Below are 15,782 nucleotides of genomic sequence, written 5' to 3'. Positions count from 1 at the left end.
AATTTGTGGCTAGACATTCCTGTGGGACTGGGAATCCAAATTCTTGGGTACAAACAGAAACTTACTTTCCTTGGGGATTTTTTTTTCCCTCTCTCTCTCTTGCTCACACACACACTCTCGCGTTCTTTCCTTTTTTCTTTTTCGTAGCAATAGGGGGAAAAAAGAGACAAAACAAAAAAAACAAACAAAAAGCGACACCACTACCCACCCCCCCTTTTATTTTCAAAAAGTAACAAGGAAAAAATAAAACAACAGCCAACCAAGTCAATCCCAAGCCAACCCCCGGAAGGTCTGATTTCTCGCCTTCCTCAGAGAGGGGCATGGCATCGAACAGCATCTTCGATTCCTTCCCGACCTACTCGCCAACCTTCATCCGCGGTGAGTAACGATTGCCCAGGGCCCTGGGCTGATCCTTTTGGGTGGGGAGCTGTGGCCAGTCCGGGACCGACCACCCAGGCTGCCTTCAAGTGCACGGCCTGCTTACCTATGTCGGCTGACTCCTGAAAGCCTGAGGTGGGAAGAGGGGGTTGGTGGCCTCCGTGGTCTCCTGGAGTGGACTTTTGTGGGACTTTTATCCTCAGCTGGTGGGGACAGTAAGTGGTGGGGGAAATGGACGCCGCAAGACCTCAGCGGCCAACCTCGAAGGGTCCTGAGGTGGTGAGGACATGGAAGGTGTTCCCGTGACCTGAGGCTTCCTGCCTCACTGACGGGGCTCCGGGACCCTGCAGCCCCAGCCCGTGGCCCACCCCGGGGAGCTCGGACCCTCCACCTGAGCTCAGGCAGACGCATTCTCCGGGGCACACTCAGGTCTCCTAGAGCCAGGCCAGCTTCTGTCAAGAGCCATGAATCTGGAGATCTTTCTGAGGATCTCTCCCAGGCTTTCCAAGTCATCCTGGGTGGTGAGAAGCAGAGGGAGGAGAAGGAGGCTACAGGCATTTGTGGAGAACTTGCATAGCTCTGGGATGCAAGAAACTGGCTGAGCGTCGGGGAAGCAGGCCTGGGGAAGGTTTACAGACTCCGCCGCAGGGGAGAAGAAAGTGTTTCTAGGTGGCTCTTGCCTCTATTCATGGCCTAAAGTGACCCAGAGTTTTGGGCTCTGTCCTTCAAAATGGATAGGGTTCCAGGATCCCCTACTTGGAAGCTCTGATGGAAGCTCCATTCCCGGGGGGAGACTTTTCCTGCCTCTGCCTGGCTCTTAGGGCTGATGAGCCCTGACCTCAGACATCCGCCGGCTACTGTCCTCCCCATCGTCCCCCAGCAGGAGTCCAGATGAGGCTGTGACACCTGAGATGGGGGTCCAGAGGCCCTGAGCTTGAGTCCCCAGGTCTTGACTACCTTGCTCAATGGCCTTAGGCAAGGAAGGTGACCTGTCATGGTCCCAAATGGAGAAGCTCTGGCTGTGGCATTCTGATCGTCTGAGGCTGGGGTTGGGCTGGGGATGAGGTAGTGCCTCGGGATTGTACACGGAGACAGGCTCTCCTCTAGAATAGAGGGGCTGAATGTATCTAAAACTCCAAAGGCTGGGGGGTTCGGGGGGGCACTTTGTTGCATTTCTTCAGCTGAGGTGGTCAGCTGAGATACAGAAGATGGTCTGACTATCTGTCTGCCTTTTTGCCTGTCGGTCTGTCCTGCTGCCGGCTAACAGTGTGACTCAGAGCCAGTCCCTGGGAGGCCAGCTCTGGGCAGGGGCAGAGGCACATTTGGGCTCTTATTGTTTAAAGATTTCTTCAAGGGCTTATCTGAGGTGGGACCCTTTCCTCCTCTCTGGAGAGAAGCTGAGGCAGGCTGTACGGCTGCAGATGGGGGCTGGGGCTGGGGGGGCGAAGTGGGGGGCTGCCGTCCCTGAGGCGGATGCACTCCCGCCAAACCTGGTTGTGGCTGGTGACAGGCAACAGCCTCAGGTCTGGGAGCTGACAGCCGTGGCTCCTTCCTTCAAGCTGCTCCTATTATAACGCTATTCCCTTTGTAGTCCCCAGAGCTAATTAAAGGCAGTCTGTGGCAAGAAAATAAGAGTTTATAAAAACCATTTGCTGGGTCTTTGTAATCTGTGTTTCTCCCTCCATGAGCAAGATGGAGAAATGTAGGGTTTAAAACAAAGGAATCTGGGGAGACTGGACTAAGGGAGCTGCCTCCTAAGATGGGTTCCTAAGGCCATGGAGAGGGCAGAGAGCAGCTCGGAGGGCAAGCGAGAGGAGAGCTGGTGGCTTTGGGCCCCATGTGCGCCCAGAGACAAGAGGCTGCTGGGCACAGCAGGCTGATTCCTGGTGGGCAGGGACATAGATGTGCTCTGTAAGCTGGGGTCCATGTGGACAGTTCCAGGTCTGGGGTCTGAGGCATTGGTCCACACTGGCTAGCCCCGTCTCTCCTTCCCAGCTCCATTCCCCACATCCTGCTTACAGCATGATTACTTGGGTGATCTGTCCCCCAAGAGTCACAGGGCTCCCGCTGCCGAATCTGTCCCCAGAGAGAGCTAACCTCTGGGTGGTAAAATGCTGGGCTCCACACTGAGCCACGCTGGGTCGTTAACTCGTTCTGAGCCACAGATCTTTCTGAAAACTATAGAGGCCTTCTCAGAGTCACACTTTTTAAGGGCATGAAACCAAATCCGAAGGACTGTGCAGGGGACCAGATCTGTGGAAATACGGTTATCAAGCTGTAAAAAAAAGTAAGTGATGAGGCTGGGACCTCGTGCCTCTGTCGTGACACACAGAGCGCAGAGAGCTCAGGAGCTCTAGCAACAGCCACCGCACAGCGGTGACAAGCGAAAATGGCATTTCCAGATCCTCCGCTGCAGCTCTCACGACACGGAAGAACATCTGTGATTTCCACTGGGGACAAAATCATTGGGGAAGGAGACGCTGCATTTCGTTGGAGGTTTGCGACAGGAAAGCTGTCCCGCGTTCCCACCCCAGCACGCAGACATCCTGAATTCCCTGTGAGCAGGACCTCCAGGCCTAGCCCCTCAGCAGGAGGGCGGCAGGGGGCAGGGGTCATCCTCGGGACCCCAAACTCATGGTCCTAGGGAGAAGAGGACTAGGAAGAGGGCGGAGGCCGTGAAGTAGAGGGGGAGGGGGAAAGAGGACAAGATGCAACCCAGGAAGCTGGCAGCCTGACAGTAGAGTTGCAGGCACCACAATGGAAGGAGAGAGAGGGCACAGGGACCTCCTGGGGCACCCCTAGGCCCCCAGTAGTTCTCCATTCTTCCCCCTCTTACTTTGCTGGGACTAGCCCCTGACAAAGGGTATTTATTCCTTTTTTTTTTTTTTTTTTTGAGAAATGGAGATGCTGATGGCTCTGACTCAAACGTACTGCATGATTACGGGCAAGTCCCTTCCTCTCTTTGGGCCTCAGTTTCCCCATCTGATAAACACGGGCAATGGCCCTGGGGATGACCAAGGGCCCACCCGCAGCTCCGTGGAAGGCCGGCACCCTTGTCCTAAACTGCCCATGAGGCCCTTCTCTGGGGTGTCCCCCTCGCAGCACACCCCTTAACCACACCCATGCAGGCAAGAGCTCTCCCCACTGGGGTACCCTTCTGGGGAGGAAACTGGAGGAAACGGGTCTGAACTGCAACATGTAGCATTTAGGAGAACCAAGGGAGGCAAAGGTTTCCACGTATCCAGTAATTACACAAAAACTCCTCAGGGAGTGGAGCACGGGGATTCGAGTTCTGGCTCCAGAATCTGATTCTGCCCCTTGCTAATTGGGTAGCCTGGGGCAAGTCATTTCACCTCTCTCTACCTGTTTTCCCATAAATAAAATGGGGATTATGATCATACCGAACTCAAGGGGCTCTGGAGAGAATTCAATGAGCAGGGTGCCCGGCCCAGAGGACATCGCAAATAAACACCCTCATTCTTACAATTTCCGTGAGGCTGGCCTTGTGCTGGGATCTCAGATATGAGGGTGATTGGGTCAGGCTCTCTGCCCTTAAAGAGCTCAAAGTCAGGTGTGGAAAGAGATGAGGAAACTGAAAATTGTGCTGGGGTGTGATCGATATTATGAGGAGGGAAGAATGGGGGGTCTAGCAGTTCAACGAAGGGGACTAGACTAGCCCACCCGGGGATAGGAAGAACAATTGCCTTGGGGAAGTGACATTCGGGCTGGTCTTGGTTAGGTGGAGAAGTGACAGAGGGGGGAAGGAATGCCAGGAGAGAGAACAGCCTGGGGTAAAGGTGTGGAGGCGGGAATGAGATGACTCTGGGCACCCCCAGGGTGGCTGGAGCCTGTGGAAGTGGACGGACAGCCGGTGTGTTGGGTCACCGGTCCCACCAAGATCCTCTCAGCAGTGGTTGGGTAGTCGGCTGGCAGCTCCTCCTGTTAAGATGCCTGGGAGAGACGGAAAATGGCCTCTCAGGCATGAGGCAGACCTGGGTAGAGGCAGGGGGTGAACAAAATGGCACTGGACAGCTCTAGCCCCCATGGTCTGACTCAGAGGTCACCGGACAGGGAGGAAACTGTCCAGACTAAGGAGGTCAGTCACTATCCTTTCCTAAGCCAACAACAGGGGACTCTTGGTTTTTGCCCTGAAAGTCCCAGACCCCAGGTACCACAGGATAGTAGGTCACCCTGAGTGGTGTGCCCATGGCAGCCTCACCCTCCTCCGCCAACTCTGGGAGATGAGCGGACTGACCAGACAGACCGCCAGCCACCCCACGCCCACTATGGTGCTTACCTGACGCCACGTCTGCTGGGCCCCTTTGACGGGGGCTCCCGAGGCCGTCCTGCACACCCCCCGTCTCCCCAGACCACCCTGTCTGTCCAAAGTGCCCCCCAGGGAGACATTCCTGGGAGTCCCCCACCGGCCACAGGGTTTGGGCGGACATGAACCAGCCCCACACAGTGGGACTGTGTGTCTGGGCCTTACCCACACCCACGATGGCAGCTGGCGGCCCCCAGCAGCCCCACTGGTCACATAGAGGGCCCATTGACGCCTGGGCCTTGAGGCTTGAGGTGGCCGCATCAAAGCTGAGGCTTACTTGGTTGCCTGAGGCAGTGGGGGAGGTTACGGAGGGGAGGGGAGCTGGGAGAAGAATGCCCCTGAGCAATAGGGCCTGAAAGCCTGACCTTCCAGAAGGCTCTGAGAGGCAGAGGGGAGCAGCAGCCTCTGATCCCAGCCTTGCTTCTGAGCCAGTCCGGACTGCTCAGTAGGAGGGGAAACTGAGGCCTGGCCTCAGAGTTTGGCTGGGGGCAGGGGAGGGCCAGGCGGCAGAAACACCAGGCGTTATTCCTGTCTCCTGGAAATGCCTTATCTGCAGGCCCCTCCTCAATTCCGCCAGCCAGAGTGTGCCCTCTTGGTAGCTGAGGAGTCTCATCCCATCTTCAAAACTGAGCTCAAACACCCCCTCTGCCAGGAATCTTCCCCAGGACCACCTGCCACCACCAAGGGGTCCTGGCCTCCTCCAAGCTCTCAGTCCCAGGGCCAGCCTTGGTGCCCACCTAATTCCCCGTATCCCGCCTTACTTGGTGGAAGTATGAGGAGGGAGGAAGGAAGGAAGGAAGAGCTTTAGCCCCCAGTGGAGCCTGGGCCCTCTGTCATTGGCCTTGAAGTAGCCCCTCCCTAAGGCAGCCCCCAACCCGCCCTGTGCAAGGGACGGGCACGGATGACTCTAGGAACTGTGGGCCTGGGGTAGGAGTGAGACCCGGTCGTACCTTGAGAAGTCACAAGAACCAGAAACAGTGAGCCTATGCAGGAAAATATTGGACCGGGCAGATGGAGAGGGCCACCTCCTCACTAAATAGATGGGGAGACGGAGGTCCGAAGAGGAGTCTGGTCTTGTGTCAGGTTCAATCCAGCGGCAAGAAACCAAGTTTTCTTGTCTACCCAGCGACAACCTTCCACCTGGCCCACAGTGTAGGAGTCAGGATGACCAAGTCAGAGCTGTTTAGCAGGCAACATGTTAATTCACCTCTCTGAGCTCAGTTTCCGCCTCTGTGCAATAGGGCTGGGAGCACGGACCTCCAAGGGAGCTTTCCCTTAGTGAATAGGACCTGCCCTGGAGCCCCGTGCGTGGGCCAGCAGGCAGCAAGGGCTCACTGTCTTGTCTCTGGCTGGGCTGGAGCCACGCTCTGCATCTGCAGTTTCATCACATGCCATGGCAGATGTTCCCACGTCTGGTTTTCTCAGGGCCGGAGAGGGGTAAGCATGGAGGAGACTGTAGAGAGACTGTGGGGCCCCTTGTCAAGGGCTCTCTGGGAGGGTAGTAGAGAAGAGGGTGTTCTTTGAGGACAAGGCAACATAAAATGTGGTTACAAGCCCAGGCTGTAGCCGGGCACTGCCACTTCCCCGCTGTCTGGCCTTAGACAAAGCACTTCACCTCACTGAGCTCAGTTTCCTCATCTTTAAAATGGGGAGAACAAACAGTAGCCAATTCAAAGCTTGTTGGGTGGATTCAAAGAGAATTTATATTATGTGCTTAATGGCGGTCTGGTGCAGAGCCAAGCCGTCCATAAATGCTGGGGACTGTGGCTACTTAATGTCCCCTCCCCTGTGTCTTGGGCAGGAGCCTGTCTGACTCTGAGCGGGATAGGGAAAGTGAGACAGCTGCCTGTCTTCTCTCAAGGCCCAGCTTACTGGCCGCCCCCCTGGGGTGCCTACCTGGGTCCTTCCCCTGTCCCCTCCAGGCCTTGGGAATGCCCTGCCCCACCGTCACTCACCGTCACCGCCCCCGCCTTGTATGTGTCAAGAAGGACCACCCAGGGGTTTTTTTTTTTTTTGCTAAATGGGTAGAGGAAAGGGAGGATGAATGGGCAAGCGACTGAATGAACCAGGACTGACCAGCCTGGGAGGTTTCCAGCAGGGCCCCTCACTTCCCCCTTTGCCGGCTGGCTCATTCTTTGAAACGCTTGCTGGTGGGAGCCCGAGTGCTCCCGTCCAATCTGCACCGCAGGCATGAAGGTTTAGGTTCCTCTTTGGGGTTTTCTTTTGCGTCTGGGAAGTGTTTTTGGCAAAAGGTTCAGACTTACATGTGGGCGGAAAGGGTGAATGCCCATAACTTACGATTTGCAGGGGTGACCAAAATCGCCCCCCCCAAACGTCCTTCACTCTGTGACCTGGTGACCACAATTTCACAGGGAGCACTTGGCTGCTCTAGGGCACCCATCTGGGTCCCTGTAGTCATGATATTTTGGCACCAGTGGGTCTGCTGGTCTGCTCACCTTTTTTTTTTTTTCCAAGTTTTTAATTATTTAGATAATCTCTGCACCCAACATGGGGCTCGAACTCATGACCCTGAGATCAAGAGTCTCACGCTCCACGGCCTGAGCCAGCCAGGCGCTCACCTTAGTTGAGATGAGAGAGGCAGTTGGGTGCAGAGCTAGCAGAAGGTATTAAGGGAAGGGGAAACTCGGAGCCCTCATATGGAAAACAGGGTGAAATGTAGTTGGGGGGAGGAGAGGAAAGATCCATTTTGGTCATGTTGCTGCCTGAAACTTAATTTGCCTGGGCACCAAAATCCCCCCAGTCCCAGAAAGTGCCCCCCATGCTGAGAATTTCCCTGCAGTCCCCCATCAGTGGACCTGAGTCCTGGTCCCTGCCCATGGAGGAAGGGGGTTGTTGCAAAGCCCCTGCCAGGGTTCTGCACACCCTCCTATTTTAGGTAGATCTATTTGGTCCAGAAAGGTTGGAGTGAGGAGCCCCATGTTAGGAGTGGTAGGGGGCCCAGAGGTCCTCTATGGAGCAGCCATTACCTTCCCAAGAGGAGAGGAAGCCAGCTCTGAGTGCAAGGCAGCTTTAGAAAAAAGACTGGAAGGAAAATACTCAAACGTTGTAGTTAATGGTACATGGTGCAATCATGGCAGGGAGCTTTTGTCCCTAATTATTTGGTGATTGGTGTTTTCTAAATCTTTAAACACTGAACTGCCAGCCCAGGACCTGCTGGTTACCCCTCTTCTCTCTTCCTCTTGCCAAATCACTGTTCTGTCATCTTCCCCCTGGGCCTACCTCTTTAGGATGTAGAGGAAGGGTCTGCCCTGGGCTGGGCAGAACCATGTACACAGCAGGTACTCAGAAATGCGTGCGGCTTACATTGTGATCCTAATCTGGAGACAGTATTCTTGGCATGCCCAGGACTTGGGACGTGATAAGGTACAGTTGGCACCACTGATTTTCCAATGGATATTTATTGAGCATCAACTGTATGCATGCCACACAATGTTCTGGTAACTGGGGATACAGGAGCAAATGAAAGGCAAAGATCACTAACCCCAGCCCACCCCACCCCCCACCGCCACCAGAGCCAAAGTTCTAGTGATAGGTGGAAAGAGTTTGCCTCTGGAAAATGCCCCAGGGAGATAGGCCAGCATCCCTCTGGTCTATGCCCTCCCTATCCATGTAAAATCTCAGCCTTCTGAGACTTCCATAAATGCTCCCATGACCTCATGAAATCTTCATCACAGCTATCCCTACCTCTGTTGCAGAAATGAATACATGAACAGACTCAGTGACGGTATGACTGGGCGAAAGTAGTTATTTAGGAGGAGAAAGGCAATGACGAAGGGATATGGGAGCCGCATTTGCTGATGACTTACTGTATGCCAGGCCCTGTGTGGTCTTTGCATGAGTATCTCATTTCACCTCATCTCCATGCACTAGGAGTTATTGTTATTATAGACGGGGAAACTGAGGCTCAGCAAAGGGATGGGACTCATCCAAGGTCATGCAGCTGGTAGCTGGTGAAGCCCAAATGCATGTGAGAATCTGTCTGTCATCAAAGCCTGCCTAGCAAACCTCTTCCTTCTACCTGGCAGACATCTCTTCTTCCTGAAGGCCTGAGAATTTGCCACTTCTTGAAGCCCTGACACCCCCAGATGCCAAAGTGATTTATAGCCTCCTCTATTCAACCAACACACCTCTAGGCCCTTCTCAAACACTTCCAGAAGGCTTCCCAGGAAGGGTAGAGTCTGAGATGAGTAGGTCTGGGAAGGAAGGAACATTGATGATCCATGCAAAATTAACGGTATGAGTTAAGGGGTGGATCTACGCCACATAGAACAGGTTTCTTAGAGATCGGAGAGCTTGTGGGTCTTGTGGGAAAGTTGAGGAGGAAGAGGCTGGAGGAGAGGTGGGCCAGGCCTCGAGGTCGGGCATGGAGTTCAGGGCAGGGAATCCAGGCAGGATCTAAGCTGGGCAGTGATGTAGGACAGAGCATCCCATGATGCACCGGGCCGCCTCTGAAATAGGCCAGCGTAGACGTGCACCTTGAGCATGGGTACGTGTGTGAACATAGACCACAGGGGCCCTCCCGCGCCCACTTGCAAGCCCTATTTTTGTCACTCTCTAGGCACATGTCTGAGAGACCGAAGCATACTTGTTCTCAGGCACGTAGAGTGAGTGCTCCACGGATGGGCACATCTGTGGTCTGAGGAGGACAAAGGCAATGATTCCGAGTCAAAATGCGACCCATCCTGAGGAGAATCCCAGCCCTGGTGCTGGCGACACACTGTGCAAGGCATAGCGCAAAAGGAAAATGCAGGGCCCCCTGTACAAAAATCATTCGGAATTTCAGGATGGCAAGCCCAGAGCATTAAACTAAGTGTGGGGTTTTTCTAAGCAGGGCATTGTGAACTACTGTGTGGCTTGGGTGCCCAGGAAGCCACCCTACCTAGAACAGCCCAAGGCTGGAGGGCCCTGGGCCTGAGAAAAAAACACTGTCTGCCTTTCCCAATTTGGTGTTTTATTCCAAGGAATAAAATTAGTGCAGGCTCCCACTCTTCACGAGTCGACAATCTAAGAAACACTACTACTACTAAGTTAAGCCTCAGGTAAGATCATACCTTGAAGCTTTTAGAAGCAGTGAGAACTAACTAGGGAAAAAAAACAAATCCATCAACATCCCCACCCCACCTGCATTTTACGTTGTAGATCTCCTGAAGGATCTAGGAAATTTGAAAATAAGCTGTAATTGCAACACCCAGAGAAAACAGCTATCATTCGGTCTATTTCCTTTGAGACTGTTTTTCCCTGCATCTGGTGTTCGTCTCCGGAGCACCTTTTCCCTCCGTGGGTGAGGCCAGGCAGAGACATACAACATATCCAGGAAACTCATCAGGAATGTTAATAATCACGATGCATGTACATCGGGCTACGTCTAGGAAAAGACTAGAGCAGCTCTGTCCAACCGAACTTTCTGGGATGATGGAAATGTCCCAGGTCTGTGCTGCTCGATGCTGTAGCTCATTGCCACGCGTCCCTAAAAATGTGCCCACCCAGTCCACAACTAGAAAAACTGAGGGACCAAATTTTTAATCTTATTTCATTTTCATTATTTTAATTTAAATAGTCTCCTGGACATGACAGCTACCTTGTTGGGCCATGCAGATCAAGGAGAGTGTCGGCCCGAATGCTCATCCAGCTTTATCTCTTGGAATGAGATTATGGCCTTTTTCTGTTTCCAACTCAAAAGGTTTAAAAAATCTTATACACAGCAAGCATGGATTGCCTTTGTCATCAGGTGAAAAGTTACTAAAGATTTTAAGTTTCTAATACATTCAGTGTATAGTTGGTGGGGGGAACACTTTAGATTTTTAAAAAGCAAATCACTGGGGAAGACTGATCCTGGCAGAATGAAATCTATTTGTGCTTTTCCTATCAATGTTCAGAAAAAGAATGTGGGGTTCAGAATCAGAAGCTGTGGGTTTGTCTCCCAGATCAGCCAGTAGGCTGTGTGGTCACTTAAACCTCCCTGAGCCTCAACTTCCTCATCTGTGAGATGGGGATAGTGACACTACTGACCTCCCCGGGCTGCTGTGGGGACTGAACCAGACAGCAAAGGGGAGGGCACAGGGGACCCGAGCAGAGCAGTGAGGGAAGAGCTTTAGTGCAGATGATTTCTGCAGGGGTGGAACCGAGCCTCTCTGTGAGGGGCATTACTCAGAGTTCTCGCTCGCTCGGCTCTGCCATTTCCTAGAAACCAGGAAATGAGGGGGGCATCTCCCACCGTGTGTTCGGCAGATGGTGTCAGGTGCTGAGCAGAAATAAAGGGGCTCTGTGACCAAACAAGACTGGGGAAGAGTGTATCTAACCATGTTCGACAGAGTATTTTGCTGAAGGATTTTCAGAAGCTTTTAAATGCTGAGGAACATGGGCTCCTCCTCGGGCTGGTGTGCCAAGAAACCCTCTTTGGGAAAAGCTGCTCCAGGGAGCCGTGTTCAGTCCACCCAGGCTACAGGCCCCATGGGGGCAGGGAGTTATTTTTTCAAGGACAGAGGAAATTGTTCAAGACTTGAAAGAGATAATAGCTGGATGCTCAGTGCAAAATGGAAAAGCACAAAATTGGAATTCCTAAATGCATTATTGTCTAGGAAACAGAATTATAACAGCTCAGCTCTGCAATGGTTAGGATATCAGCAGCAAACACTGACATATAGCTCTTATTAGTGCCAGGTGCGATGCGCTTTCCACACTTCTGCTCCCTGAATCCTCATGACCCTATGAGACAAATGCTAGTATTAAGTCAGTTTTATAGATGAAAAAACTGAAGGCCAGAGAGGTTAACCTGCCTGAGATCCCCCAGCTGGGGTTCTACCCCATGCAGCCCGCATCTGGAGCCTGTGTGCCTCACCACAGCACCTTGGCTAGGAGCTCATTGAGGTCTCCCTGGAGAAGCATTCCTTTGTTTCCACTGGTCCCCTTCCCAGGAAGAGCCGGTAGCACTTCCGCAAGCCTGGCCAATCAGAACCCCTTTCTTGCTGGGTGAGTCAACACTGGGCTTCAAGTTTCCTCATCTGAGAAATGGACCAATTGTCATTTCAGGGCCAAAGAAGGGAGATGTGTAGAACACAGTGTATGGTCCGTTCAGAAGACACGTGATGTACAGTGGCTCTTCTTCACCAGGGCGTAGATGGGAAACTGAGGCCTAGAGAGGGCATGGAACAACATGGCCAGAACTGAGCTTGGAAAGTGCTCCGAGAAAGCCAGGCCAAAATCCCTTGGCTAGCCCAGGTCCATACATGGCCCAGGCAAAGGGCTTCTTTCTCATCCGGCCGGGGCCTGTGTTATCCTTCTCGTAATGGCACTGTGAGCACTTCGGCGGGGGCCTCTCCCTCTGGTTCCTCTCCCCGACCCTCTAGCTCTCCTAGGAGTCCCTCCCACCGAGTGCACCAGCATTCTGCCCCAGTCTACTGGCCTGGAGACGTCCCCGGGAATTCCCCTCTCAGGTGCCCCATGTGGGGTAAGGGGCACACAACCACACGTGCCTCTGCCCCTGTTTTAGGGCCCACCACCCTGGCCTGGTGCTCATTCCTCTGCCCTGACTCACCTCTGAAATTCACCCTGCCAGTACTGGGCTCAACACTTTACACACATCACCGCTAAGATCCACAACCCTACAGGGTCAATATTTTCATCCGCATTTGGCAGAGGAAGAACGTGAGAAACGAAGGCCCTTGTCTAAGATCACGTCGTTTAGAAGCAGTATAGTGGGGTTCAAGGCCAGGCTCTGCCCACGCCTTCCACAGGCACAGCCCAGTGCATGAAAGACAGTTCCCGAATGCATGTGGTCTGCTCCACACTTCCTACCCCCGCACCCCTGCATGTCAGGGGCTGTGATGGGAATTGGGTGGGGTGACACCCATATCTGAGCTGGGACTCTCCCTCAGGCAGGGGCGGCGTCTCTGGCTGCATCCCCAGGGGCGACCCCAGGGCTCTGAACTCAAAAGGGTCCCCTATGCTTGGGTTAATGCTCTGCAGCTGCCATCTTGAAATTCTTAATAATTTCGTCTTTGGATTTGTGCTTTGTAAGTGAAGTCGGATGAGACAGAGGAGAATGTGGGGACTTGGGGCCTGGGCTCAGTCCTGCCCACACAGGCAGGGCCAGACGTGAGTGTGGGCATGGGAAAGACAGGGGCACATGACCCATATGCCAAGGTTTGGTCGGGGGGGATGTCTTTGAGGGTCTGCACTCACTGCACACTGTCTCCATGTCCAAGGGAATGTAACATTAAATAGCGAATACAGACATCATGACAAGTCAAGAGATACTACGGGGGAAAGCTAGGAGCTTTTTTCTTGCCTTTTCAACAGGGAACCTATATTTTCATTTTGTACTGAATGCCACAGATTGGGTAGTTGGCCCTGTCTGAGGAGAGGGGGAACATGGGCAGACCCCCAAAATATAGCACAGGTGGCAAGGGAACCCAGACCCGTGTTGCTTTTTTCTCGACATGAGAGGAGTGACAACCCCTCGGGTGGTCTGCTGGGCGTCCTGGGCTTTGTCAGGAAGAGAAGACCCAGTTCAAGGATCTGGGGACATACAAGCCCTTCCAGTGGCTGACCTGAACTGGGCAGGGCTGCCTGGGGCTCCTCAGTGGTACACACAAGCTCAGACTCCCGGGGCGGCCCCATACTTGAGCAGAGACTCGCTTCCCAGCCAAGCGCAAGAGGGGATCTGGACTTCTCTGCCCTCCCCGGCTGGATCAGGGCCCAGGCCAACACTCCGGCCCCTGCCCCAGGGAGGCTTGGCCCAGAAGAGTGGGCCGGAAGTGGCGGGTAGGCTCTTGATGGCTTTCCTCCCAGGCTTTCCTCAGGCCTCCGACCTGGGCTTTAAGATACATCACGGCTGAAGAAAAGCTCACAGTGGCCCCTACTGACTGGGGGAGACAGGACTATGGCTCAGTCGGTGACAACCTGAACTTGCAATCAAGCTTTTGCTCAAGTTTGGGGCTCAGCCTGTGCCCATTCAGACGGCTCAAATGAGGGCCTTGGCTGTCTTGTTCACAACCGAGCCCCCTATGCTGAGTTAGATCTAAGTCAGAGGAGGGGCTCAGGAAATACAGGGGGAGGAATGAATGAGTAAACACAGTCAGCTCAGGGAGCCCAGCTCTGGACCTGGAGAGCATCTGCACTTGCCAGTTAGCCAGGCCTGGCATCTTTGCTCTGCCACTCCCTCCCCTATGGCTAGTTGCCCTCTCTTTTGCTCAGTTTCTTCATCCGCACAATGAGGAGAATGACAGTACAGAGAACTTACTGAGACAGTATTACAAGTACTCAGCTCCGCCCTGCAGCCCATGTGAAATGCTCAGCGTGTGAGAATGGATACGATTCTATTAAGGCTCAGAGTTTTCACCCTGGCTCTCAGATTTCAGGCTTCAGCATTTTGGGAGTGTTTTTCTATAGTTGCCAATTTTTTCCAGCGGGCTCATATTAGAGCTGACCCTTAACACGGCTTTGACCTTCAAGGATCCACTTATAGGTGGATTATTTTTCGCCATAAATACAGCACAGTACTGTTAAAGTATTTTCTCTTCCTTCTGATGTTCTTGGTAACGTTTCCTTTTCTCCAGCTTACTTTATGGTACTGAATACATGTGACATACAAGTTAATTGACAGTTTATGCTATCGTAAGGTTTCCAGTGAAAAGTAACTTAACTAAGTTTTGGGGAGAGCCGAAATTTACAGGCAGATTTTTATATGCTGCACCAGAGTCAGCACCCCCACCCTCACATCGTTCCAGGGTCAAAACCAGCTGTATCACAGGGGTCGGGGTGAGCTGTGTGAGAGACCCACTGATGTTGTGTATTAACAGCATTGTTTTAAACACACAATAAATAAAAGGAGGCAAGTCAGAGTCAGCTTCTGCTACGGATCCCCTGGGGTCCCAGGCTTCTGAGGCCCAGAGAGCATTTGGGAGACCCCGACCCTCCTGGACATGCACCCCACCGCACGCCCCCAACTCCCCCCCGCCCCCCACGCATTTAGCACAGGGGTCAGACCAGCACCAGCGAGGGCTTCTGGGTAGGACCTGTGAGTGTGGTGGGGCGGGGCCTCAGTCGTAGCTCAGGGGCCTCTGTCCCCCCTCAGCAAAGCCCCGCCTCCTCCCTAGGCCCCGCCCTCTCCCCACCCCCTCCACGCGCCAAGGAGCACGCATGAGCGGCCACACCCACTACAACAGACGCCCTGACTTTTCAGGAACCCCTGCCCGTGGGGACCAAAGGACACCTGGTGATGTGGTCTGAGGGAGGCCGCAAGGGGAAGCTGCTTTACCCCTACCCAGGCTGGTCCTGCCTCTCTGGCCAGGAAGTCCCTCCTCTTCCTGGGAGTCCCCAGACACCTGCCAGTGGCCCCTGTCCACTGGGCTGGAGCTTGAGGGACAAGGCTTCACGGGAATCCCTGACTGATGGCACAGTGTACAGGCCTCAACCGAGAACTACGTTTCCCGGCTAGGAGAGGCCTCAGAGATGCCTCCAGGGGACCCGTCATCTGATAGGTGGGGAAACTGAGGCTGAGACAGGGAGGGGCTGCCCAGGGTCCCCAGGAACGTGGCAGGGGAAGAGGTGGCCTAGCCAGGTGGCAGGAAGGCAGGCAGGCTCTGGGTGTTTCAGATTCCCCACACATCTTTCTGTGGCCATATAGTGGCTTTCTAGCTCCAGCGGTCTGACCTGGGAGCTCTGGAAGGCTTCAGGGAGCTCCAGATGAAGTCCACACAGCTCCCTGGGTAGAGGAGGAAGAGGATGCAAATAGGAAGGGGCCCTGGGGCCCTGGGTTAACCCCCTGAACTCATTTCTGGCCTCTTCTTCCTGTGGGGTCAGTTAAAAAATAGCCTCCCATCTGCTAGGGCTGGGGGGTGGGGGTCAGGCTCCATCTGGGGCTGTCAGGTTCCCCATGCCCAGCCTAGTACTCAGACCTCCTCACTCCAGTATCGCCCCCTGCCCCTGGGACCAGGCTTGGCAAGGCGGTGCATCTGACCAGTTCTTTCTCCCTTTGACTCAGCACTGAGTATCACCACCACTCTGCTGAAGCAGCCATAAGCCCAGGAGGCTGTCCTCTGAGTATCTGCCCGCCCAT

At 53.9% G+C, this 15,782-nt stretch overlaps 1 protein-coding gene across 1 annotated transcript in view; it reads left to right on the top strand.

The window, feature by feature from the left end:
• Window positions 1-203: 203 nt before the first annotated feature.
• Window positions 204-15,782, top strand: part of RUNX3 (RUNX family transcription factor 3) — a 60,003-nt gene continuing 44,424 nt past the window's right edge. The window contains exon 1 of the mRNA XM_013047526.2: window positions 204-378. Within this exon, the coding sequence (XP_012902980.2) occupies window positions 321-378 (58 nt within the window). The 5' untranslated portion in view covers window positions 204-320. The remainder of the gene's footprint in view (window positions 379-15,782) is intronic.

Source organism: Mustela putorius, unplaced genomic scaffold (genome assembly GCF_011764305.1).
Source record: "Mustela putorius furo isolate JIRA1106 unplaced genomic scaffold, ASM1176430v1.1 tig00003853_pilon_pilon_pilon, whole genome shotgun sequence".
Classification (NCBI taxonomy): Eukaryota; Metazoa; Chordata; class Mammalia; order Carnivora; family Mustelidae; genus Mustela; species Mustela putorius.
The sequence above is the reverse complement of the archived record's forward strand: the minus strand, read 5'-3'. Positions and strand labels throughout refer to the sequence as shown.